The 23,509-nt window shown below is 37.6% G+C and overlaps 1 protein-coding gene across 2 annotated transcripts; it reads right to left on the reverse strand.

Annotated features, from left to right (window-relative positions):
• Nucleotides 1–630: 630 nt before the first annotated feature.
• Nucleotides 631–23,095, reverse strand: LOC113526564 (dysbindin domain-containing protein 1). Of its 2 annotated transcripts, none has more exons than XM_026913729.3 (4): nt 22,924–23,095; nt 20,029–20,172; nt 12,248–12,382; nt 631–2,088 (listed from the first exon to the last, which is right to left on the reverse strand). In XM_026913729.3, exons 1-4 carry the CDS (start codon nt 22,952–22,954, stop codon nt 1,937–1,939), a joined length of 462 nt encoding a protein of 153 aa, XP_026769530.1. In that variant the 5' UTR covers nt 22,955–23,095; the 3' UTR covers nt 631–1,936. The 2 variants fall into 2 exon arrangements, with proteins under 2 accessions (XP_026769530.1, XP_026769529.1); XM_026913728.3 differs by having other exon boundaries at nt 20,017–20,172; nt 22,924–23,094.
• Between the last annotated feature and the right edge of the window lie 414 nt (nt 23,096–23,509).

Below are 23,509 nucleotides of genomic sequence, written 5' to 3' on the forward strand. Positions count from 1 at the left end.
TATCCAGGATGTATTCCCGCTTTGTGTGTATATATATATATATATACACATTTCTCTCATTATCCAGATACTCAGCTTGATTTATACCAAATATAAACACATGCAAAACCACATTAGATGATCGGAGATGCAAACTTTTGAGCTGGGTGTAATGTTTAGGTCGTATGTTGTAACAAGTTTTCAGGTTTTGTACAAATTTAAAAGGCATACGAACGTTTGCACTCAACTGTATACTTTTTTTTTATTGTTGTTTATTCATTTAGACTTTTTTCCAGATTTTTCTGAAACACTGAAATGAATGCAGACGTTTTTCAGGAGCCGATTGTGGAACACAGCTTCTCATTGTTGTGACCTGTTTTTTTGTGCTGTGTCCTACATACTGTTCATGCTTTTAAAAAAAATCTAGGTTAATAATGACACCATTGTACCAACTGTTAGACTATAGCATCCATTCTGGAGTCCTGATGGCTTTGGATGTTTGACCCTGAAGCCAAGAGACAGCCTGGAAATTTCTGTTTTTTAACTCAATCCTGATGTGTTCGTTCTATGTGTCTGCCATTTTTCTGTATTTCCAAACAGGCAGTTTTTACAAATATTTTACTTGAATTCAGAAATTAAACAGATCAAAGGTTCCTTGTATTTTTCTTTTTAATGTGTGAATGGTTTGTGACAGAAAATTGTCTTGTTATTGAGTTTCAGGACAACTGGACTATTTATACAGATGTTAAGACTTGTAAATTGTAAATTAGTGCTGGTTGTGCAACACCTGGTTTATACTTTTCAAAAACACTTGTAGCATCAGTGATGTGATATGAGAAACGCAGTGCATTAAAACAATATGACAAAAATATGGAAAGATCTTTTCTTAATTAAAGCTTGAAGTCTTAAAGCTGACTACTACATGTATGTTACTGCTACACATACATTCAATACTGTATCTCTTGTTGATGTCATGAGTAACAATGTCTAAAGGTAACCATTAAATATCTGACCTACATACAGTCAACTCTATAATTATTCAGTACTCTTCAGGATGAGCAGAACTGAATGTGTAAAATAATTATTAATACAATGCAAATAAAAATGTCACCCTCTAACAATTGCAGACTTTAAGCAACTTCTTAAAAATGAGGATAAAGTCGATTTCCATGATGTAGATCCTTTAAAGGTGAGATCAGTGATTTTTAAGCAACACAATTCTTTTGTAAAATTTGTAAACTTTGTAATATTTCGGTGAAATTCTGCTTTCATTTCATGAGCTGTAATAAAATATCGACTCAAAGGAGAAAGTCTCTCTGGACAAAAACATTCATTTTTATATGTTATATTGCCAAAATCCCTAAGCACACCTTTATGTCTAAAGTAATAATCAGATTAAACCTAAATCACATTTTCAGTCCAACATCTGATTTCAAACTGGAGAGTTGATTAACCATTTGTTCTATTTTTAAAGGTTAAGAAATGTCTATTATACACAGTGTTTAAAAAGGTTTCTTGGCATCTGAGACTTTGTGGGAATTTGTGTGTGTGTGTGTGTGTGTGTGTGTGTCCTACGATCCTTAATATACAGGCTTTTCTGGTAGCTTCCTTTCTGCCTTGCTTAAGGAGCATTATTATTTACACTCACTTCATCCTGTTACTTTTTCAAAAGCGACAAACTATACGTCACTCAAACACAAGATGTTATGATGTCTCACTAACTCCTGTCCTGGTTCTCCCCGTTTTACTCAAAGCTGAGCTCCAGGAATAAACTTTTTCAATGAACCCAGACCAATTAAAGCCCTTCAGAAAAATCGGATGTAGACATGCCAGGGCTGTTTGTGTTGCTCTGTATTGCTGCCATACTTCCTGCAGGACGAGAGCATTTTATTGTCTTTAGCACCACGGGGCTGTGTGTTAACGTGATCCAGCTGTGTGCGTCCCGGCTGTGTTTCTCTCAAGGTTTTTTGGGCCGTTCCAGTTTGTGATAGGAGTCGGTGCTGTCTGAATCGCTGTGGTGCTTCCGGTCGTGCGACTGCTCTGGCTTACTGCAGCGCGTCCAAGAGGGAGAGCGCAGGTAGCTTCCTCTGCCTGGGTGTGGGTGATAACCTGAGAACACACAAACACACCCACACACACACACACACAGTCAGACTCTAGCATTCCGTGCTGTCTCATTCTGACGCGACCCCATGTTAGGGATTTTGGAAAAGAAAGGAGAGTGCAGAAGCTTTTTTTGTGTTATCCACATGGCTGACTTGTCCATCACAGCCTGGTTATTTGAGTGCAGCAGACAAGCAGACAGTTCCTTTCAGATAAAACCTTTTCCTCTGCTTCATCTGATTTCCTCTGACTGTTTCAAGATTCAACACAATTTGCTCTTATTTTCTTTCAGCAATTTGTGGTTAGTAGTTTGCTTCTTGATTAATAGATTTCTGTGATAATAGTATGGGCCTGTAAACGAATATGAATACATTATGCATATTAAACAGATAACATATTCTAAACGAATACAAAGACAGTGGATAGGAGGCATACTATTGTTTCTTTTGTTTGTTTGTATTAAAGAAAGCTTGGAAATGTGCACAGCGTGCACACAGATATGAAATTGATTAAACAAAAAATAATCTGTAAAACCAAAACCGAACTCACCTCACTTGTTGGTTTTATCAACTTAAAGCAGGGGTGTACAAATTTTTGCACTTAACTGTAAGTCTAGAGATTTCTTCCCCAAATGCTGACTTTATTTTATTGTTCTGTTGGTATAGTTTAGATAAATAATTTTGAATTATGCACCGTAGCACCATGAGATGGCGCACTGTACCAATAAATTCTCAGTTTTATGCTGGAAATTTCCAGTTTTTTTTTTTTTTTTTTAACTTCTTTTGGTTAATCTTCTTTTAACCAAAAACTAGTCCTGTTTTTCAACATGGCTTCCTTCATACTTCAATTACTTCATACATTATGGGTATTCTGTACCTGCTACCTTGCTGCATTGCACTGTGGGATTTGACAAACTGGATATTATCCATTGTTCTTTTTATTGTGAACAGGGTGTGGTTTTTCAGAGTGTGGTTAAATTCAGATCCAATGTTTGAGGTGGACTCTCCTGCTGATACAACAGTTAGAAAAAGAGCCACTTTTAAATTTAAATTGAATTAAAGCTTTTTTGTATCATGTTGGAGAACCTCTTAGCTGTGTGATGAATTAGAGATTGTAGTATTTTTGTCTGTTGCAAGTTGCCACACACTGTGCTCAATGTGGCGGGTGTGTGCTTCCTTCCCTTGCATGTATTTCAGTAATTAAGAATAATCTTATTAATAATATTATCTTATTATTATTAATGTAATAATACGCCAGGCATGATACATATGACATCAGCAAACTTTCGCTCAGGTGGGGCCAAATGCAGCTAGCTTGTCCTGTTTTTTTTTTTTTTTCTTTGTGTGCTTGCAGGCTATAAACTTCCTATTTCCCTTCTGCTCAGTGTTTTAATGTTTCTGTTTAGCTCTGGTGTGAAATCTGCAGTCCTCATGCCACTTAACAGAAAACATTTGCAAATTAAACATGTTTTCCTGAATGTTCGTTTCAGCATTCCTACCCAGACACAATCCGTACCACTTAGACAAGTAACACTAACTTTTTAAGATAATGAGGAAATCATAAATCACTACTTACTGAGATTTATGAAGTCCAGGGTGGGTTGTAATAAATATTTCACACACGCAGGGCCACTTTTTAAACAGATCGAACAAGTTGCTGAGATGTTTAAAGATCTGTATTTTTTCCACGTAGTTATATTGAGCGTTGCAGGTTTTTGTGTGCATGGGACAGACTCTGCTTCATCCTTTGACCTTGTTGTGCATTGCACTTTGCATATCGTGTACAGACAGTTGATCAGGTAACACTTGGAATTCCAATCAGCTTCAAGTTCATTCAAGTACGCCGCTGTGGCATTTGAGTGACGGCTCATGAATATGGATGCTGAAACGGCCTGGTCTCATGCTGACACTCGCCTTTTATCTGTTTGCCTGTCACTATCTCACTGTCTCACTCTGTTATGAGCATGATTAAATCTCCAAGATTTATTTTTAATTCTAGCTATTTTCTTTTCAATTTTATGGTTGAGTGCAAAAGTTTGCACCCCTCTAACAACAAACAAGCCTCTATTTTACAGTTTATTTCCATGTTCACATAATAGTGTTTTGTTATTTTTATCTTTATTAGCAAGCATCACCCTTAACATACTGTAATAATCTATTTGGATCTGCCTCATTAAGATGTCTAATGACTTAAGACACTCATTACATGTTTACCTTGTTAAGTAACATATAAAACACTTGGGGTTGTGTTGTTATAGAAAAATAATCAACGATGGTATGGTGTGATGCAATCCTACACAAATTACAGTTAATGTTACCACCTTGAAGTGTTTTATTCCTCTTATATGAGAGCAATTATACTACAGATTACAATCTGGTATTTATTAAAGAACAACATATAATATTTTTATCCATTTAAAATTGCAGTTATTGTTGTGGAACGTTCACGAAACAAGTTGTAGTTTCCTGGTTATCACTTATGTTATAGCAGCTGTAAACAGTCATTCCATCACTTTCTATTGAAGTTAATAAGACAATACAATTGTAGATTGTTGAGCTGTTACTATAGAAACGATAAAGTTACATGATAAACATTAAAGTTGCTGTTATTTAAAATGAATCAATGCTTTCTGAACAATCAGAATCAATAATTCAATAGTGATGTGGTGTCTTATTTATAGCTTGAAAAGTTACCAAAGTCTCAAACTCTTGAACTGTTTGCTGTGAACAGTCGAGTTCAATATGAGTCAAGAAAACTAATTTTAGGTCACAAGATGGAAAGGAGTGAATACTGGCCTTTCACAAATAAGAGGAAGAGGGAAAAGAAAAGGGTTTAATGTGAGCAACAGTGAAAACTCTCATTCAAAAGTGGATGAAACACAGACATGAACAGACGAAGGGAAGAAAAATACGGATACCTGAAAATTCCTTAAATGCTAGTAGACAAAAAGTCCACATTTATAATCACACATTAAAAAATTATATTTAATTTAGACTATTTTTGTTACTTGTAATTATGGCTCCTGAGCTCCGAATCAACCCTGCAAACAAATACATATTTAATACACTTATGATATATTCACCAAACACATTTCTAATTAGTGCTGTGAGTCTGGTCTCAAGGTGTTTTCTTATTGACTTGGACTAGTCTCAGATTTATTGGCATTTGTGCTTGGTCTTGGGCATTGGTCTCACTAACTTTGTTCTTGATCTTGACCAAGACCGTTTTTATAATTTTTTTGCATGCACAAGAGATTTTGTCTTTTCTTACTCCTAAAAAACAGCCTAATCATTGGCAAAATACACAAATGAAGCCAACTAGTTGAAGTAAAGGCTTGGCCTTGAACAGTATCTGATGGTTTTCAGACTCTTTCTTGACTTGGTCTTGCTTTTATATGGAGTCGATCTTGACTTGGCCTCAGCCTCCCTTGAGACTCGGCCTTGACTCGATCTCGGCTAGTCTTAATCTTGGACTTGACAATGATGGTCTTAACTATGTCTAACATTCAGATCCCATCATCTGACACCACACACAACCTTGGTGTAGTTCTTAACAAACATCTAATATTCTCATCTCTTATAACCTGAGTCGGTCATGCAGGCTTCTCCTTTACAGTATCAGGAAGATCCAGCCATTTCTATCCACAGAGGCCACTCAGGTGCTTGTTCAGTTCCTTGTCATCTCACCAGTGGACACTGGCGCTCCTCTGGGCCACCTGACCCTTGTAACTGGACCAGAATACAGCTGCATGACTTGTTTTCATCCTCCCCAAGTTCTCCCACTTCACCGCATTGCTGCGTTCCCTCCACTGGCTTCCTGTACCTGGCCACATCAAATTTAAAACACTGATGCTTGCCTACAAAGCCAAAAACTGACCTGAAGGCTCCCTCTCTAGCACGGCTCAACTTGACCCACCATCCCTCAAGGTACAAGCTAAAGACTAAAGTCCTCCATCTTCACTAGGCACTTCTATTAACACCTATTTAATTTATTTTAAAAATCCCTTGACTTGTATGTTTTCATTTCTTCCTGTACTAACCTCCCCCTGTCAGATCGATTTGTTTTTGATAGAGACAACCAAGCACTTTAAGTTGCTCTGGATAAGAGCATCTGCTTACTGCTGGAAATGTAAAAGCAAGAGGAGCTTTTTTCATCTTTCTGGCATTTAAAGCATCTCTCACAGGACCAGCCTTATGACTGTGATGCAATTTCTGCTCTTTAGAAACACTGTACACTGTAAAGCTGTACTTGTATTTGATTTGAATGGCATTTAATCTGTCAGAGAGAACAGTGAGTCAGGCTTCCAACTGCTCCCAAACACACGTCATATGTTGTCTGTGCCTTCTCTGCTTTGTCCCATATGATGGCCATTAGAAAGCCTGCACGCTTCAGCTGATGCGTAGGATGATAAAATCCTGCCGTAGTGATGGACAGACATGCTCGCAGCTCTAAAGGGACAATTTACATGACTAAAACTGTGCTGGAATCAAATACAAGTTTCTTCCCTTATTGTTTTTTTCTTTCTTTCATTTTTAGAAAGTAGAAAACAAGAGGGCGTCCTCAGATATATAACACATCTCTGTGTTTTGTACTAGCTTGAGGATAAGGGTGGAAAATACTGGATTAATTGTACTTCATTAATTCTAGATTAAGCAAAAATTTTTATAAAATGAGACATCTCCTTTACCTCCCTAGAAGCCATGAGTTCCATTTAATTTGAAAAAGCATGTTGAGGTAATTTACTAACATTAACTGGCTATATTTAACTAAGTTACCCTGTTTTCTTTGCTAATGCAGTTAGCTAAAATAATGGGCTAGTGTTAGCAAGTCAAATTCTGGGAAGCAATGGTAAATATTGGTTATTTACATGATATTTTACTTTTAATTCATTCATTAGGCATGCATATGAGCAGCAAACCTACAGAGATTGAATGATGTTTTCAGGCAAAATGGTGTAGTTGCTTTAAAATTGAAAATCGCCATGAGTTTTAGATGAGTAATTAAAGTTACTTTTGACATGAACACATAACATTAACTTAATTTTATCAGTTAAAACGTTTACTTTTTAGATTTACACTTGACTATACTATACTAATACTTGACTATATTTAAAAGTAACAACTTTTTCATTTCTTCCACTTTCAAATGAAGATTTTGACATTATCAGTACTATCACTTAAGTATCATTTCTCAGCACTTTTTTCACCCCTGCCTTAAGAATATGTTTTTGATGGAGACACAAAGCACCTCTGTACATCACAGAGAGGCTATAGAGTCCTGTGATTCATGTCCAATACGCCCTCGAATACAAACAGCCTCCTCCTGCCCTCCAGAAATACCTTTCATCTCTTACTCGGGCCTGTAATGCAGGATTTTAACTGAGATTGTGCTAGCATGAATTCTTTAGATATAGATGCTAATACACTGATATTTAGCAGATGTGTAAGAACAACTGTGTTCACACCCACATCCGATTTAAACCAGGCATATAAGAATTGGAGTAAGATGAAGAGATAATGCAGCTGTACTGTGGAACAGCTGCAAACACATCCATGTACATTAGTCTGGATTCTGGATACTATCACAACGATGCAATTTTACCGTGAAGCTGAGTCGGGTGGAATTTGCGTTTGGCCATTAGTGAGAAATAAAACACTCCGTGCCGTGCTGTTATAAGAAATTGATCAATGACGGGGTGGTGTGATGAAGCAGAGTGACTGTTACTTTGATTAATTTTTATTTTCTTTGTATATGTTATTTTCCTATAAGAGCCTATCCCGAAGTGTTTTATACCTCTTAAACCAGAGCAATTTGTCAACAATTATTATTTTTTTTTATTAATTAAAGAATGATACATTCAGTTTTATCATCAGTACTTTCATCATTACATTTAATGCTCTGGAAAGTCTGTAAGTAACTTCCTCTTATCACTTACATTATAGCAGCTATAAACAGTCTTTCCCTCATTAGACTCACTTTTTCTCTCTCTAATAGATAATAATATGGAAAAATTCAGTTTGTCATGTTAACAAGAAACCACAATGTGTGAACTCCTTCCTGAAGACTTTCCTGTGCTGGAAAGCTTACTGACAGTAACAAAGCGCTGACACTTGAGACTCCTTCCATAAAAGTTATGGAAGATAAACTTTTATGAAATAAAAATAAATGTCTCCTTAGAGAAAACTTCACCACATCTGCATTAACATTAACCTGTGATTTGCCATCAAGTTTTCCTTTCACTTAAGCTAATATTAACAGAATTAACTTGAGAAAGAATCTGTCTTGAGAAAAACCCATCGATGGTGCGACACAGTGATGGTCACGTTTGGATTATTGACAACCGAGGGGCACATGATTCATCTCGAATCACTCTGGAGTGTTGGAGTGGTTGTACATGTGTGTCTGTGTCCTAGACAAGGTCACACTCATGCCTCCACCAATGCCTTCTGTGAGACACTTGACAGGAAGAGCTTGATGTTGGCTCTCTCATGGCTGTCCACTTAAACCCATTAGCCATGTGCAAAAACATCCATTTACCAGACAAGAGGCTAGACAGTGGCCAGCCGCACTGTCACTGTTCCAATAAAACCATCTGAAGTGCGCAGTGTGTAGGCGGTGTTTGGCTTCATTGCCCTGCTTCCTCCTCCTCCTTCCCCTCCTCCTCATCCTCCTCCTCCTCTGCTCTTGCACCTGTGCTCAGGAGCTGCCACATTTCTCCAGGCTCATTACAGATGCATCTGGTTTCTCATGAAGGAAGGAAACACGCTACATTAGTGTAGACGCCATTGTTTAGTCTGGAGAGGACGGGTCGAAATTTAAGCACAAAGATGAATGAAACAGGAGAGTAGAGATAAAGCCAGGACTCACAGAATACAGGGCTCACTTTTCTAAAATATTGTGATATTACAATTTTATGATGATTATTGTTCTAATAAACAAGGCATCAGCCTCTACTACTATTTATTTATTTATTTATTTATTTTTAAACACACCACCCCCTTCCAGAGAACAATAAGCATGTTGTTAGCAAAAAATTTACAGTTAAAACCACCCCTAAGCTAGGAAAAAAGAGAAAAAGAAAAAAAAACATACAAAAAAGAGGAAAGAAAATAAAGAGGAAAAAAGACAGCTTATGAAAAGCTTATGCTCATCAAAAATATATATCTATATATCAAACATTTTCATTACAAATGGTATTAGAACCAACGACTTGAGTGAAAAGTAGAATTTTAGAAATATTTACAAGAATTTCACAGTTTCATAGGATTTCATATGTCTCCGTTTTGCTTTAATGACAGCGTTCACTTGAGCTGGCATGGACTCCACAAGTTTGTGTAAAACCTGAGGGATTAGCCTCGAGCAATATCTGACCTTTTGCACAAAGGAGTTCAATGGGTCAAGTTTACAAAATTGCCTAAATTTTAATAGTGAACTAGCAATAGTGAAAACCCTGAACATTGAATACTGAATATTTACTTTCTTTGTTTAATTTTTTTAACTTCCTGTTTATTTCCAGTTTTCTAGTTTTAAATCGACAGTAATTCCAGATTTTTTTAAGCGGTCTGTCGGCCACACTGTATATACCGTCCATATACAGTAGATATACAGTATATATCATTCAATAATACCTGTATTTGTCTAAAAATACATAATACCTCAATATTGCATGATATTGCCAATATTGCATCCGCTAATGCGCTGGCATGTTTCCAAAGGCTGACAGGATGATGCACGGCTAAGTCTAATAGCTAGCGAGTACGCTGTATAATTAGATGAGGATAATACGCCTCTTCAGTGAGCCTCACTACTGTAAAGTGTCTGTCTAACTGCTTTTCCTCTCTTATGCACCCATTTTAACCCACTCCACATGTCACATTTGCACCCCGTGCTGGGGAATGGAGCTGTTTATACTACTACTGCATGCTGCGTGCTGGAAAACGTTCCCTATTAGCAGCACTAGCATCCAGACAGAGTCTGTAATTTGTGTGACCGGTTGCACACAGCAGTTGTGCTGTCACCACTGGTTATAAGAAAACACATCACACAGTGTGGTAGAAATAGTACTTAAAATGAGTGCAGCGTTCTTTGTATTTTAAATGTAATCACAAATTTTGGCTTAAAGGAAATCCTATGTGCGAGATTGGTCAGCTTAGCTAAACTTAGCTAACTGACTTACGTCATTTTTTTTTTCGTTTAATGAGCAGGAAGACATTTTGTGCCACGTGAATTATTTAGTCAGCCTTGCCGGAGTTCATCATGGCTGACTGTGGCCATGATGATAAGAATCTGGTCAGTTATTGCAAGAGCCATTCTAAGATTTTAATAACGTCATGTAAATATTGTTATTGTCAGTTAATAGTGTGCCTTAGATACTCAAGATTATTTTATTTCATGTTTGTGGAGAAATTTAATATTAAGAACAGAAGCATTTATGTGCATGCATAGCAGTTATAAAGCATCCATTTTTGTGTTACTAGACAAGTTCATATAGGCGCAAAAATAGTTCTTTGACCAAGTGATGACTGAACGAACAAATGTAACAAATGAGTGTAATTAATGTAACTGAAGCATTTATGTTTTGTAGTTTCAGTATAATTTACTAAAGTTGTCAATGAAGATTGGTGTCACAATTAAAAAGAAATGCATTTCGAGACACATGAGCAGTGCTGCTGCAGTGATGGACACACATTCCTCATATGCATTTTCACACACACAGACACACACTCTACAGGACAGATGGCTGTTCTCTGTGCTGTGTGTTTGCTACAAAGCTGTCACATTCTCTCAGACACAGGAGGGGGTTCCACAGAAATCAGAGTTTGCAGATTGGACTGCTTCCAATCCAATCACTATTTAAAACCTTCCGTAACAACTACAGACCGTGGATCTCAAACAAAATGCATGCTTTTAATCAGTTAAGTGTCTAACCGTGCAGCTCTGAACCGTCGGAAAAACTATGTAGCTGCAAAAGACATGGACTTTAAATAAGAAGAAAAAGCAGGTAAGATAACTAAAAAGGAATTTCACATTAATTATGCCATTACGTTATTTGGAGAGTTTACAGAGTTTATAGGTTTTCTCATGGGTGGCCTTGTTGCCAAAAAACACATTTCTTTTCAATCAGTCGATAAACAAACAACGAGACTCATTTATCACTCTTTCAGTAAATTTCTCTGCAAAGTTTGTATAAGCCAAACTGAACTAAATTTTTCTGCCAGATATGCAAAAGTTTCAGAAACACTGAATTTCTTTATGCTCGTTTGTGTATGCTGATCACCCTTAGAGTGCAAAGGGCATTCCTGACACAACTCATTTGCTTGTAGTGATGCTCACAAAACTCCATAAAAGGTCAAATGCACAGACAGCTGGGAGCCTGAAAAACGTGATCAGGGTGAAGCCTGAAAGGCTGAAGTGGAAGTTATTTTGACACACTTCTATGTCAATACAAATACTTAATAATATATAATATTAATAATAATAAAAAACGAATGCTAAATCTTCCATCAGCTGATTGCTGTAAACGTAAGAAAAATAAGCAATTTGAACTCGACAGTATATTCCAGATAAGAAAGTGCAGTAATCCATGCAAATGATATGATTTAAAGTCGATCAAGTGGAGGTTTACATTAGTTAGTCTTTTAATGCGTAAATTTACACACACACTCAGGAGCACGAGTAGGTTACAAATGCTTTTCTGAATTAAAGGGATTTTCATGAATACCAAATTTCTTGTGTTAGCGCTCGTATGATTATTGGCACCTTCATGAGACTACGCAATGAAATAAACACAAAATTACAGGCAAAGATTAAATAAAAATAAATAAAAGACTTTTATTGGGGAAAAATCTGTTTTTGGGTCATAACACTAGTTTTAGGTATATTTTTAGGGCAACACTTTTTCCTCTGTTGTACACCTGGTATGACTATTTAAAAAGCAGGTTGTGTAGATTAATATACTCTGCTATATTAATCTCCTTCATATTTCTTTATTACGCTGCACTATATGCTACTAAAGATGTTCCTGTTCATCTTTATTAAAGTCTAATCTTTCTTGGCTGTATGAGTTATATATAATGATGACAAACAGATGATGTCACACACCACTGAAGGCAACAGCAATAATTTCTCAATGAGAGAGCCTGGATGGTGTGTATGATGGACTCACTCGCAGGTGACTCGGGGTTTTCTTCATCAGAATCGACGAAGACCTCAGCCAGCTCCTGGTCGGACATGTCCGTGAGTTCTGTCAGGTCAAGCAAGTCGAAGTGAACCTCGAGAGAGGAAACGCTGCTCAGAGGCTCTGCAACACAACATCACCAGGATTTGAAGATGGTCACTGACACATATTGAACACTAATTTTCCAACAATATTTATTTTTCTTTATTAAAGAATTACATCATACATTTTTTTTCTGTTTATTATACATTTAATGTTGGGGAACATCTGCGAAACCAGTTCCTGTTGTCACTTATGTTATAGCAAGTATACACATTGTTCCCTCACTAAGACAAAGAATTGCATGTTGTGTTACAAAGAAACACAAAACACAACTTTTTTTGTCCTGAAGACTTTCCAGTTGTAGAAAACCTATAATTACATATAATCACAAAGCACTGACACTGGAGACTCCTTCCAAAAATAATTACAAAGCACTGACACTGGAGACTCCTTCCAAAAATAATAATGTCATTATATCAAAGATTAAATAAATATTAAATAATGTCACTATATCAATGATTATAGAATCTTTGTACAGTAATACAAACACATTTTTAGTGTTTATTATTAGCATTAGATTACACACAGCCATACAAAACCAGAATCAAGAATTAAACAGATATAATAATGTTATATTTTCTAGTAAACATAGCATGTTAATCTTTCCATTTTTACAAAGGAGCCTGCTGGATTTTTGGATTTTGTGGATTTTTTAAAAACTCTTTCCTGTAGTGTAGGTTTCTGCATAATGACTGCTTTGAAGCTGCTAACGGTCTTCGTCCTGTCTTAAAACCTTACACTTTTCATGTTGTGTGGATAAAGAAAGAAGACAAGAAGACAGGTATGGAACCAGACAGATTCTCCAGGCTTTGAAGTCTCCTATTGAGTCTTCATTCCCTGGGGGGTGAACCAGACATACAAGATGAGCCTTTGGCAGTTTTTTTGTTTTTGCTTCTGAAAGCTCTCTTTCTTCACTCAGTCATACATGCATGCATACGGTATGTGTTCACGGTAAGGGTCGGGCTTAATGAAGGCCAGGCTGTTCGATTAGCAGAGCCTGGAGCACAGCTGGCTGTCCTTTTGATGATATAGATGAAGATGGGAAGTCAGTCAGTTTAATCAGCTCCACACTTTGGGATTTTTCATATCTATACTGGTAATGATCATGTGGCAGTTGGGTGAGATGTAGATGATCAGTGTAGATGATCAGACATGTTTGTTTGTTTGTTTGTTTATTATTAGCCTTTGATTATGTGGCCATACAAGCCTGTGAATTAGTTGTTTTTATGTAAATTATAACATATTAGAAAAAGTGATTTAATATAAGCCTGTTATTTGAATTTCAGCCAGAACTACTGTCAGTGCTGCTGTTACAGGAAATTATTCCACACCTTCTGATCAATTCTTATCACGATTTAAACAACGCTCTGGTGTACATGGTATATAATGTGTTACAGATGAAGCCTATATTTATTTAATAATACCTTCACATTTGTATTAAGTATAAGGAAAAGGGACATCTTAGGATGTAGATCTGAGTGGAGGGTTTGTAGATTGGGCTACACCTGCTATTTGTTTATGAGAGAGAGAGAGAGAGAGAGAGAGAGAGGGAGAGTGAGAGCAGAGCTCGCAGGAGGTGCACACCCACGCCTGTCTTTCACTAAACCCCCTGAAGAGGGAGGGGGTGGGGAAAAATGAAGACAAAGTGAGACAAAAAACAGAAATAAGAAAGTAATCTAGCTTGAGAATTAGATTGTGGAAGAATTAGATTTAAGCAGTGCACTATGTCCTCCTCCTTCTCCTATCCTCCACATTTTAAACAGATTTTGCGGCTTCAACCTCATTGCTTATGTTATTTCACATAACACCCCCCACCCTCCCCTATTTTCCTCTGCTAACCCACCTCGCTTCTGCTTGAATAATTGATCACTAACACTTTTTCCCTTCCAGCAACATCTACTACGGAAGAGATGAAGAACGGAAGCTGTTCTTATCAAAACCAATTATTAAATTACAAAAAGATAAAAAATAAATAAATAAATAAATACAGTGTGCACACACAGCGATCACATCCAACCAAAATCTGGGCATGTGGGGTTTTTTGTACTTGTCTTTGTCTTCTCATAAAACATACAAACAGACGGAATTATGCCAAGCTTCACTTCTGGCAACTCCTGCTGATGTTGGCAGTCTCGATAATGCACCTATTTCAGTATTCTCAGTAGGATCTAATGATGATGATGATGCTCAAAAAACAGATGAGTTCATCTGATTACATGCACAATCCCAGTACATATTTGTTCTATATTCTTATATATAGAGACTATCATACTTAACTTATGCTATAGGCAACAATCTAGTGAATTCTTACAACATAGAGTCATATAGCATACAGTCTAGCAGCTAGATTTGAGCAGTTTCAGACGTACATTTGTTCAACTGTTTTTGATACAGCAGGTGTGTGTCCCATCACAGTGTGCAAGACAAACACAAAAGAGCAAATATCATTAACCAGAGTTGCCAGGTTTCAGCTAAATTTCCAGCCCAACTACATCTAAAAACCACAGCTAGCCCAAAAAAAAAATCAGGCATCGAAAAAGGAAGACATGTTTTACTTCTTTTTCTCAGTCTTTGTGTGGGAAATAAGGTCACTGTGGTGAACATGCGTTTCTAATGAACTCCAGAATCCCCCTTTCCCTCTCCCAATCTTTCTCTGGCAACCCTGTCATTAACTGGCCACTGCTCTTATGTCACTTTCACTGCATTTGTCTCAGTGCCCAATTTTGACCACTGGGCACAATAATAACATCCTGAACTGTGAGCAAATCAGTGGAGCATCAGTTTATATATGACAAATAACAACCTTTTTAAATGGTTGGTCACTCAAAAGGTATAATTAGTATTTCAACAGAATTAGAAATGTATGGAGTAAATGAGGACTTTATGAAGATTAACATTATACATTACTCCAGTTTATAACTGGTCTCAAACAAAAATGTCTGTGGGACTGTTTTTTTTTTTATCCCACTCTCGCAGTTAATATTTTCTAACAAATTTAGTTGGTTCATTTTAGTAGGTTCTAACTAGTAGGCTAATTTAACCCTTTCTCATAGTACACTGGTATTCCATTCCACCAGTGGATGGAAAAAGGAAAACATTTTCAATAAACAAATGAATTATTGACACAAGTCTGTTATAAGATTAGTCAGCACACTGTTGGGTTTCTGTGTGTAGAGTATCATGACTCTGTGTTTAGCTGCTGGTGAGCAGCGTGATGGGAAAGGGGAGGGGCATGAGCTCCCTGCTGAGCAAACAATTCACACTTCTCCAAAATAACACTGATACAGAGAGAAAACAGAGAGCACAACTAAAGCTTTTTGATAGTAAAAAAAAACATATACACTTGCCATAATACAATTATAAGATTTAAACCTAGTAGGCTAGGTAAAAAAAGAAATACTTATGAAACACTGCAAATTCTTAAAGCCCTGAGTGTCTATTTTCATATGAGCCATTAACCACTACTGTGGAGTGTGACAACACAAATAAATTCAGGGCTGAACATGGGCACACCCAAACCAGGCAGAAATTCCATTTTTTGGCCTCTGGTAAAATGAGTTAAACCACCTCAAACCTGACCAGGCTTTTACTAAGGATGAACAAACGAATGCTGTAAATGCATTGCTCAGTGCCGCACAGTCATGTCAATTACATGATCATGAATGTGGCCTTTCTTTTTCCCAAAACCTTCAAATCTGAGCACTTGGTCATGCCCACATGAAAGTATAAACCTCCTGCGTATGTGACTTTTTTGTTGCACCCCTCAGGATCATGGTCCTGATGTACACCTCTAGAGATGCCCTGTGAACCCTTCTAGCAAGCTTTCTAAAAGAAACAAACGAACAAAAATAATCCAGGGAATAGTATGCCTCATATCTATATCTGTAGTTAACATGTTATCTGTTCATTATAAATAATGTATTCATTATTGGTTACATCTATAAATACACATATATTCTTAGATTTCATGTGAAAGAAGGTCTCATTCAGAAAGGAATGAACTGTCTGAAGTAGAAAGAAGAAAGAAAGAAGTAAGAAGGAAGAAATTCATCTTTGGTCTCATCTCCTACTTATGAGATTAAAGAAAAGAGATAAGACAAGGTTAAAATAAAATAAAGGCATTTTCAGAGAGATAATAGAATCTAGGTAGCTGTGTTTTGAGGTCTGGTTGGAGCTCTGGATGCATCGTTACAGGGCAGGACTGCACAATGGAGATCAGCTAGATGATAATAAACAATAATGAGACTCGAGCAGAGCTGAGAGGTCACCATCAGGGCAAACACTGAACCACAAAAGACACAAAATCAGCTTTGATACTATAAACATGACCCTGGAATCAGTGAGATGTGAAATGTGAATGAAATGTGCCTCGTTCTGGCAGGAAAAGTAAAACCTAGTTATCAACACAGCTGATTTATTATTGATTCTGACAATACTGATTTAACATATTGTACATGTTGTTTCATTGAGGTTTCTGTTCACATTCCACCTATTTAAAATAAAGTAGGTGTTAAGCTTTGTTCTGAATTTTAAAGAAACTTCCAAAGCAACCATATTGTATGTCACTGTGTGATGCTAGATTCCAGAGAAGTGTCAGCTCCTGTGAATTATCTGTATGAGCTAACTGCTACTAACATTAGCTAAATGTTTGAGTTGGTGTCTGAACTCAGATGGTATGGACAAGGATTATTTCTCATGGTTTCTATGTGCTCTGATATAAAAGTTAGCCTGCCTAACTAGCCAGGCAGCTAAGTTGGACAAGTTAACATTAGCCATGTCACTAGCTAGCTAAATTATCTGAAAATTTAGCATCAACACTTAACTCTGGAGTGCCCCAAACAATTGTTACTGTATTAATAATTTTAATCAGTGACTAAATAAAGTGGCTAACAAATCAAAATGAAAGAGGAAATATTGCTCACAAATGCATTTAACAAAAATGTGCACAATGGTGAGGTAATTTTCTAAAATATTGCAAGAATCTGAGATTATATGTGGTTTAAACCCCTTTCTCTCTTGCTTCCTTTCTGATCTCGGAGCATGGCAGGTGCTGGTACCGACTCGCTCGGAATGAACAAGTACATAAAGCCTGCCTTGTTAGTGTTGCTAATTTGCTGTATGTATCAGACCGTGCACTTCTTCTGTAGTCACACAATGGCTCCTTTTAGCCCTTGGCTTTGGATGACCCAGACACAGTGGATAGTGTGTACAAATTTGGCTCAAGTGTGTAAAGCCTTGAGGCAGATTCTCTCTTTATGGATTTGAGTTCCCCTTTACTCCAATCATCTTTATATCATAGGATATTATAGGAGGATACAGGATAAAACCAAGCTCGAGAATTTTATGGCTGCATATATGCTTGCTACATGTAATAGGCCTACATATAGACACTATATGGCCAAAAGTTTATGGACCTGACCATCACACCCATATGTGCTTGTTGAGCATTCCCTGGGAAGGCTTTCCACTAGAGTTTGGAGCGTGGCTGTGGGGATTTGTGTTCATTCAGCTCCAAGAGCATTAGTGAGGTCAGGCACTGATGTTGGGTGAGGAGGTCTGGGGTGCAGTCGGTGTTCCAGTTCATCCCAAAGGTGATCAGTGGGGTTGAGGTCAGGACTCTGTGCAGGACACTCGAGTTCTTCCACTCCAACCTTCACACACCATGTCTTCATGGAGCTCGCTTTGAGAACAGGGGCATTACCATGCTGGAACAGGTTTCAGTGAAAGGAAATTGTAATGCTACAGAATACAAAGACATTCTATGCAATTGTGTGCTTCCAACTTTGTGGCAACAGTTTGGGGAAGAACCACATACACTATATTACCAAAAGTATTTGGTCACCCATCCAAATGATCAAGCACTTAGGCATGCAGACTGTTTTTACAAACATTTGTGAAAGAATGGGCCGCTCTCAGGAGCTCAGTGAATTCCAGCGTGGAACTGTCATAGGATGCCACCTGTGCAACAAATCCAGTCGTGAAATGTCCTCGCTCCTAAATATTCCACAGTCAACTGTCAGCTTTATCATAACAAAATGGAAGAGTTTGGGAACAACAGCAACTCAGCCATGAAGTGGTAGGCCACGTAAACTGACGGAGAGGGGTCAGCGGATGCTGAAGCGCATAGTGCAAAGAGGTCGTCGACTTTCTTCACAGTCAATTGCTACAGAGCTCCAAACTTCATGTGACCTTCAGATTAGCCCAAGTACAGTACGCAGAGAGCTTCATGGAATGGGTTTCCATGGCCGAGCAGCTGCATCCAAGCCACACATCACCAAGTGCAATGCAAAGCGTCGGATGCAGTGGTGTAAAGCACGCCGCCACTGGACTCTAGAGCAGTGGAGACACGTTCTCTGGAGTGATGAATCACGCTTTTCCATCTGGCAATCTGATGGACGAGTCTGGGTTTGGAGGTTGCCAGGAGAACGGTACATTTCGGACTGCATTGTGCCGAGTGTGAAATTTGGTGGAGGAGGAATTATGGTGTGGGGCTGTTTTTCAGGAGTTGGGCTTGGCCCCTTAGTTTCAGTGAACGGAACTTTGAATGCTTCAGGATACCAAAACATTTTGGACAATTCCATGCTCCCAACCTTGTGGGAACAGTTTGGAGTGGGCCCCTTCCTCTTCCAACATGTCTGTGCACCAGTGCACAAAGCAAGGTCCATAAAGACATGGATGACAGAGTCTGGTGTGGAGGAACTTGACTGGCCTGCACAGAGTTCTGACCTGAACCTGATAGAACACCTTTGGGATGAATTAGAGCGGAGACTGAGAGCCAGGCCTTCTCGACCAACATCAGTGTGTGACCTCACCAATGCGCTTTTGGAAGAATGGTCAAAAATTCCTATAAACACACTCCTCAACCTTGTGGACAGCCTTCCCAGAAGAGTTGAAGCTGTAATAGCTGCAAAAGGTGGACCAACATCATATTGAACCCTATGGGTTAGGAATGGGATGGCACTTAAGTTCATATGTGAGTCAAGGCAGGTGACCGAATACTTTTGGTAATATAGTGTATGGGTGTGAGGGTCAGGGGTCTACATACTTTTGGCCATATTGTGTAGATAATTTTACAGACTTGAATTATAGGTTCTCAACCTTGAGCTCACGAAACTACATAGAGTTGCAGGGGATTTTTACTAACCATGATTATATATATCTCTATGCTCATAAACTTCAGTGTTGGGGAAGCTACTTCAGAATTGTAACTTGTCACGCTACAACTACTCATGATTTAAAATAACTAAACTACAGCCAAACTTCCTTTTGACAAAGTAGCTAACTACACTGAAGCTACTTTTCAAACTGAAGATAATCAACTGTAACATTTTTATTTTATTGTGCAGCTAATGTATTGCACAAAATCAAAATGTAACCCATAACAAAGCTATTTTTCTTATATCTTTGCAAACCACTCTTACTAAGCAGTTAGCATTACTTATCTCTAAAACAACAATCATCAAAAATGAGAGGATGCAGGATGAGAGTTTTTGCAGAGAAAATTAGCGGGCTGGCCAACATATTGATGCCTAAGGTAATGCTTTTTTGAGTAACACTAAACAATGTTTGCCTACACTAACATCACTGACTTTTGTAATTTCAAAATAAATGAATAAAAAAAAAGAAAAAGAAAACCCCATCTTCCCGCTCTTTACCCCGGAACTCACGCCGTCTGTCAATGACATGCAGCAGGCTTGGGGTGTGTCCGGGAACGACTCTCTCCTCCTCACCCCGGGAATGATGGGAAGGCTCTTTCGACAGTTCTCCTGATGTTGAGGGCTTCAGCAGCTTCTGGCCTTTTTTAGTCTCATCTGAAACAGAAGTGATATAAAAGGTTTTCCTAAGTAGCATGATTTTTGTGGTGATAAACTGATTTCATGCCTATATTTAATATTCAGAGAGATGGTCATTGCAAACACTTGCAAAACCATTTATGGTCTTCCACAAATGTAATACCTGCCCTTCAGGTGTATTAGTTCACACACAATGCATGTTCCTGAAGAGGCTTTCAGGCAGCAGTAAAGCACATTGTGGTGGAAAAGTGATTTGCATTGACTCCGCCTGGTATTTGCAACATGCAGAATGGACAAGATGTGCATACGGTAGAGTTGTACCTTCTAAGAACTGCTGCTGTAATCATAAAGACATGTTCTGTGCTGATTCCAGGACTCGTTCAACATCCTTTCAGCACACTTAGTCATGTTTGTCTTTACTCTTCTACACCTGTATACTTTAATTCTGTATATACTGTATACAGAATACTGTAATTTATAATCCCACTTTCCAGTGTCACTCAGAAGAGGTTTCTTTTTGAGTCTGGTTCCTCTCAAAGTTTTTTCCTCAAGTTGTCTCAGGAAGATTGTTGTCACCTCTGGCTAAATTTACAAATCAGACTGAATTAAATTGAAAAACTCAATCCTTCATAGATGCTTTTAGTATATCAGGTTGCACATTTTTATGAGTGTTATCAAGTTCACATATGCAAACATTTAGTAAATCAGGGCCTTAATGTAACTGTGCTGGAAAAGTAGAGGTTTATGCTGCTAGCAGTATGAGAACATTCAAATCTGCTCTTTTTGAACCAATCAAGAGTGATAAGTTTGAGAAGCTCATCAGCATGCATTCTGGAGGTACGTTAATTCAGTACCAGATTCATTATCAGAAAAAACTCGGCTCTTCCTATACATTGTTTATAGGCTTTTGAACAAAAAAAATTAAACTCACACTATCTGGGAAAAAGAGCAAACAATCTAAAATCATTTCTGCACATGCTTCTTTACCACCTGTTAGTTCACAGGCTGTGTATTGTGTGTATTGTGTTTCTCTGTAGGATACAGTAAATGGGACGAGGCAGTTCGCAGTCCTTTTTTAAACAGAAGCAAACAGTGGCGTGAGCTGCAGTGTTTATGCATGACTGAACCTGAATCAGACCTCCCAGTGGCCACAGTCAGCTGTGTCATTGCATCCAAAACAACATTTTACACCAGCTTAACATCCGTGCTATATAAATAGAGCTACTTCCATGATTGCTCATGTACAGGCAGCTTTTTTCAGCCATGTTTTCAGCTCATTAAAGCAAGTCTAAAAGCCTGTTTGGTCACTATGTGCTTCATAAATATCTTCAAACCATGGAGTCAAACACCATTCAAATGTCAGGCTAAAGGTGTGGTTTAAAGATGAGACATTTTTAAAAGCAGTTAGTTTTATAGAAAATTATTAATGTGTATTAACTAAGGAATTAAACACTTGGGGGTGTGCAGTTATGGGAAAATAATCAAAGACATGGTGGTGTAATGTGGTCCAACATGAAGTGGAGTTAGTGTCATCACCCCAAAGTTCATTATTTTCCAATAACAGCACATTCATTTCTCTTACACCACAGCCATTTTCCAATTTATATTTTTTTAATGAATGACTTTTTATCCATTATACTTTTTATCCATTTACAGTTACATTTCCATTAAAGAAGTTAGTTCCTTTTTTATCCATTATGAGCTATAAACAGTCATTCCTTTAACAGCCTGTCTTTTTTCTCTCTTGAAGTTAATTAGAAAAAAAAATAAAAAAACACAATGCCATTTTTACAAGGAAACTGGAAAAACCACTGACACTGGAGACTCCTTCCATATATGCTAAATAAACATCTCCCAGAAGAAAGCTTCACTATATCAACCATTATAACACAACTTTATAAAATAAATTTCTAAAGTGTCATTCAGAATAACAGGATTTCAGTGTGTCATAAATGAAAATGAAATATTACAAAATTACAAAGAAATCTTCCAGTAAAGGTACTAACTAATGTCTGTGTTTTAAAAAATTTAACACAGAAATTGAGGTGAGAGTTCTAATGACATTTAAATACTTATTTTTAGCTGAGGGAGAAGAAGTAGTTAGCTGAGATAGCGAAATATTTCCCACATGTGATTTGCCCTGGAAACCCATTTAACAATAAAATAGAAGCTAAAAATCACTTTAAAGCATTTTTTTAAAAATTGTATTTGAATTGAACATTAATTAATTGAATATTACTAAGACTAATCACTCAGGATTATAATCTATAACTCGTCTTTCACTAAGTAACACTGGTCATTTATATCTGTTTTTATTTTTAGGACAATCAGATCTTGTTGTAATAATCACTTTGCCATTTCGGAAGGATACTGGTGATAAGACACCTTACATGATATCACATAAATCAAATCATCCAAATAGGATGAAAAAGCTGGAATGCACCTTTATATGAGAATTGATTTTTTTTCTTGATTTTGAATCCCCTTTAAAATTGAACTAAGACATATTAACATAAATATATACAGCAGTTCTTGCTAAATTCTACTTTAATGCCATGTTTTATTATAATGTGCAGAAGGATGGTGAAAAAGTACAAACGCAGACCCTCTGCACAAATAGTTTGTTAACTGTAATGAAATTCCTAGAGTGAAATACCTTAGACTCGCCCGTGTGTAAGACTGTGAATGTGTGTATATCCTTTTCTGTATATCTGGGACGGTCGTGACACTAAGTTAAGCAAAGATCTAGAAAGGAGAGATGTTCCTTACCTGGGCTACCTGCCCCTCCCTGTGCCTCCATCCAGTACACCAAGAGTCTGAAGCTGCTGTCTACAGCAGCCACATGTGTATGTGTGAACGTCAAAGCAAACAAGAGATGGCGAAAGGAGCATCAACTCCCACTGGATTGTTACAGTGAAACACTCGTCTCTGTTTTCTCCACCTCCTGCACGCCTACTGGTCCTCCTTTCACGCCGCTCTCCCAGCCATTCAGCAATCAGAGAGAGAGAGAGAGAGAGAGAGAGAGAGAGAGAGAGAGAGATTCAGGGGTAGAGCTGGATAACTCACAGCACTTCATTGTGAATGATGCTGGCTGATGCAGAATACAGATAACTTTAGAGAGAAAGACAAACACAGAGAAAAGAGCAGGCAGGCAGAAATCCTGATACAGAATTATCACACAGATCCAGGTCAAGAGCTTCATTTATTGTTCACATCAAACATCAGAATGGAGGAAAACTGTCATCTCAGTGTGATCTCTTTAACCATGACATGGTTGTTTGTGTGACATGGGTGAGTTTAAGTATTTCAGAAATTGCTGATCTCCTGGGATTTAAACACACAAAAGTTTCTAGAG

The sequence above is a fragment of the Pangasianodon hypophthalmus genome, chromosome 6 (genome assembly GCF_027358585.1).
Source record: "Pangasianodon hypophthalmus isolate fPanHyp1 chromosome 6, fPanHyp1.pri, whole genome shotgun sequence".
NCBI lineage: Eukaryota > Metazoa > Chordata > Actinopteri > Siluriformes > Pangasiidae > Pangasianodon > Pangasianodon hypophthalmus.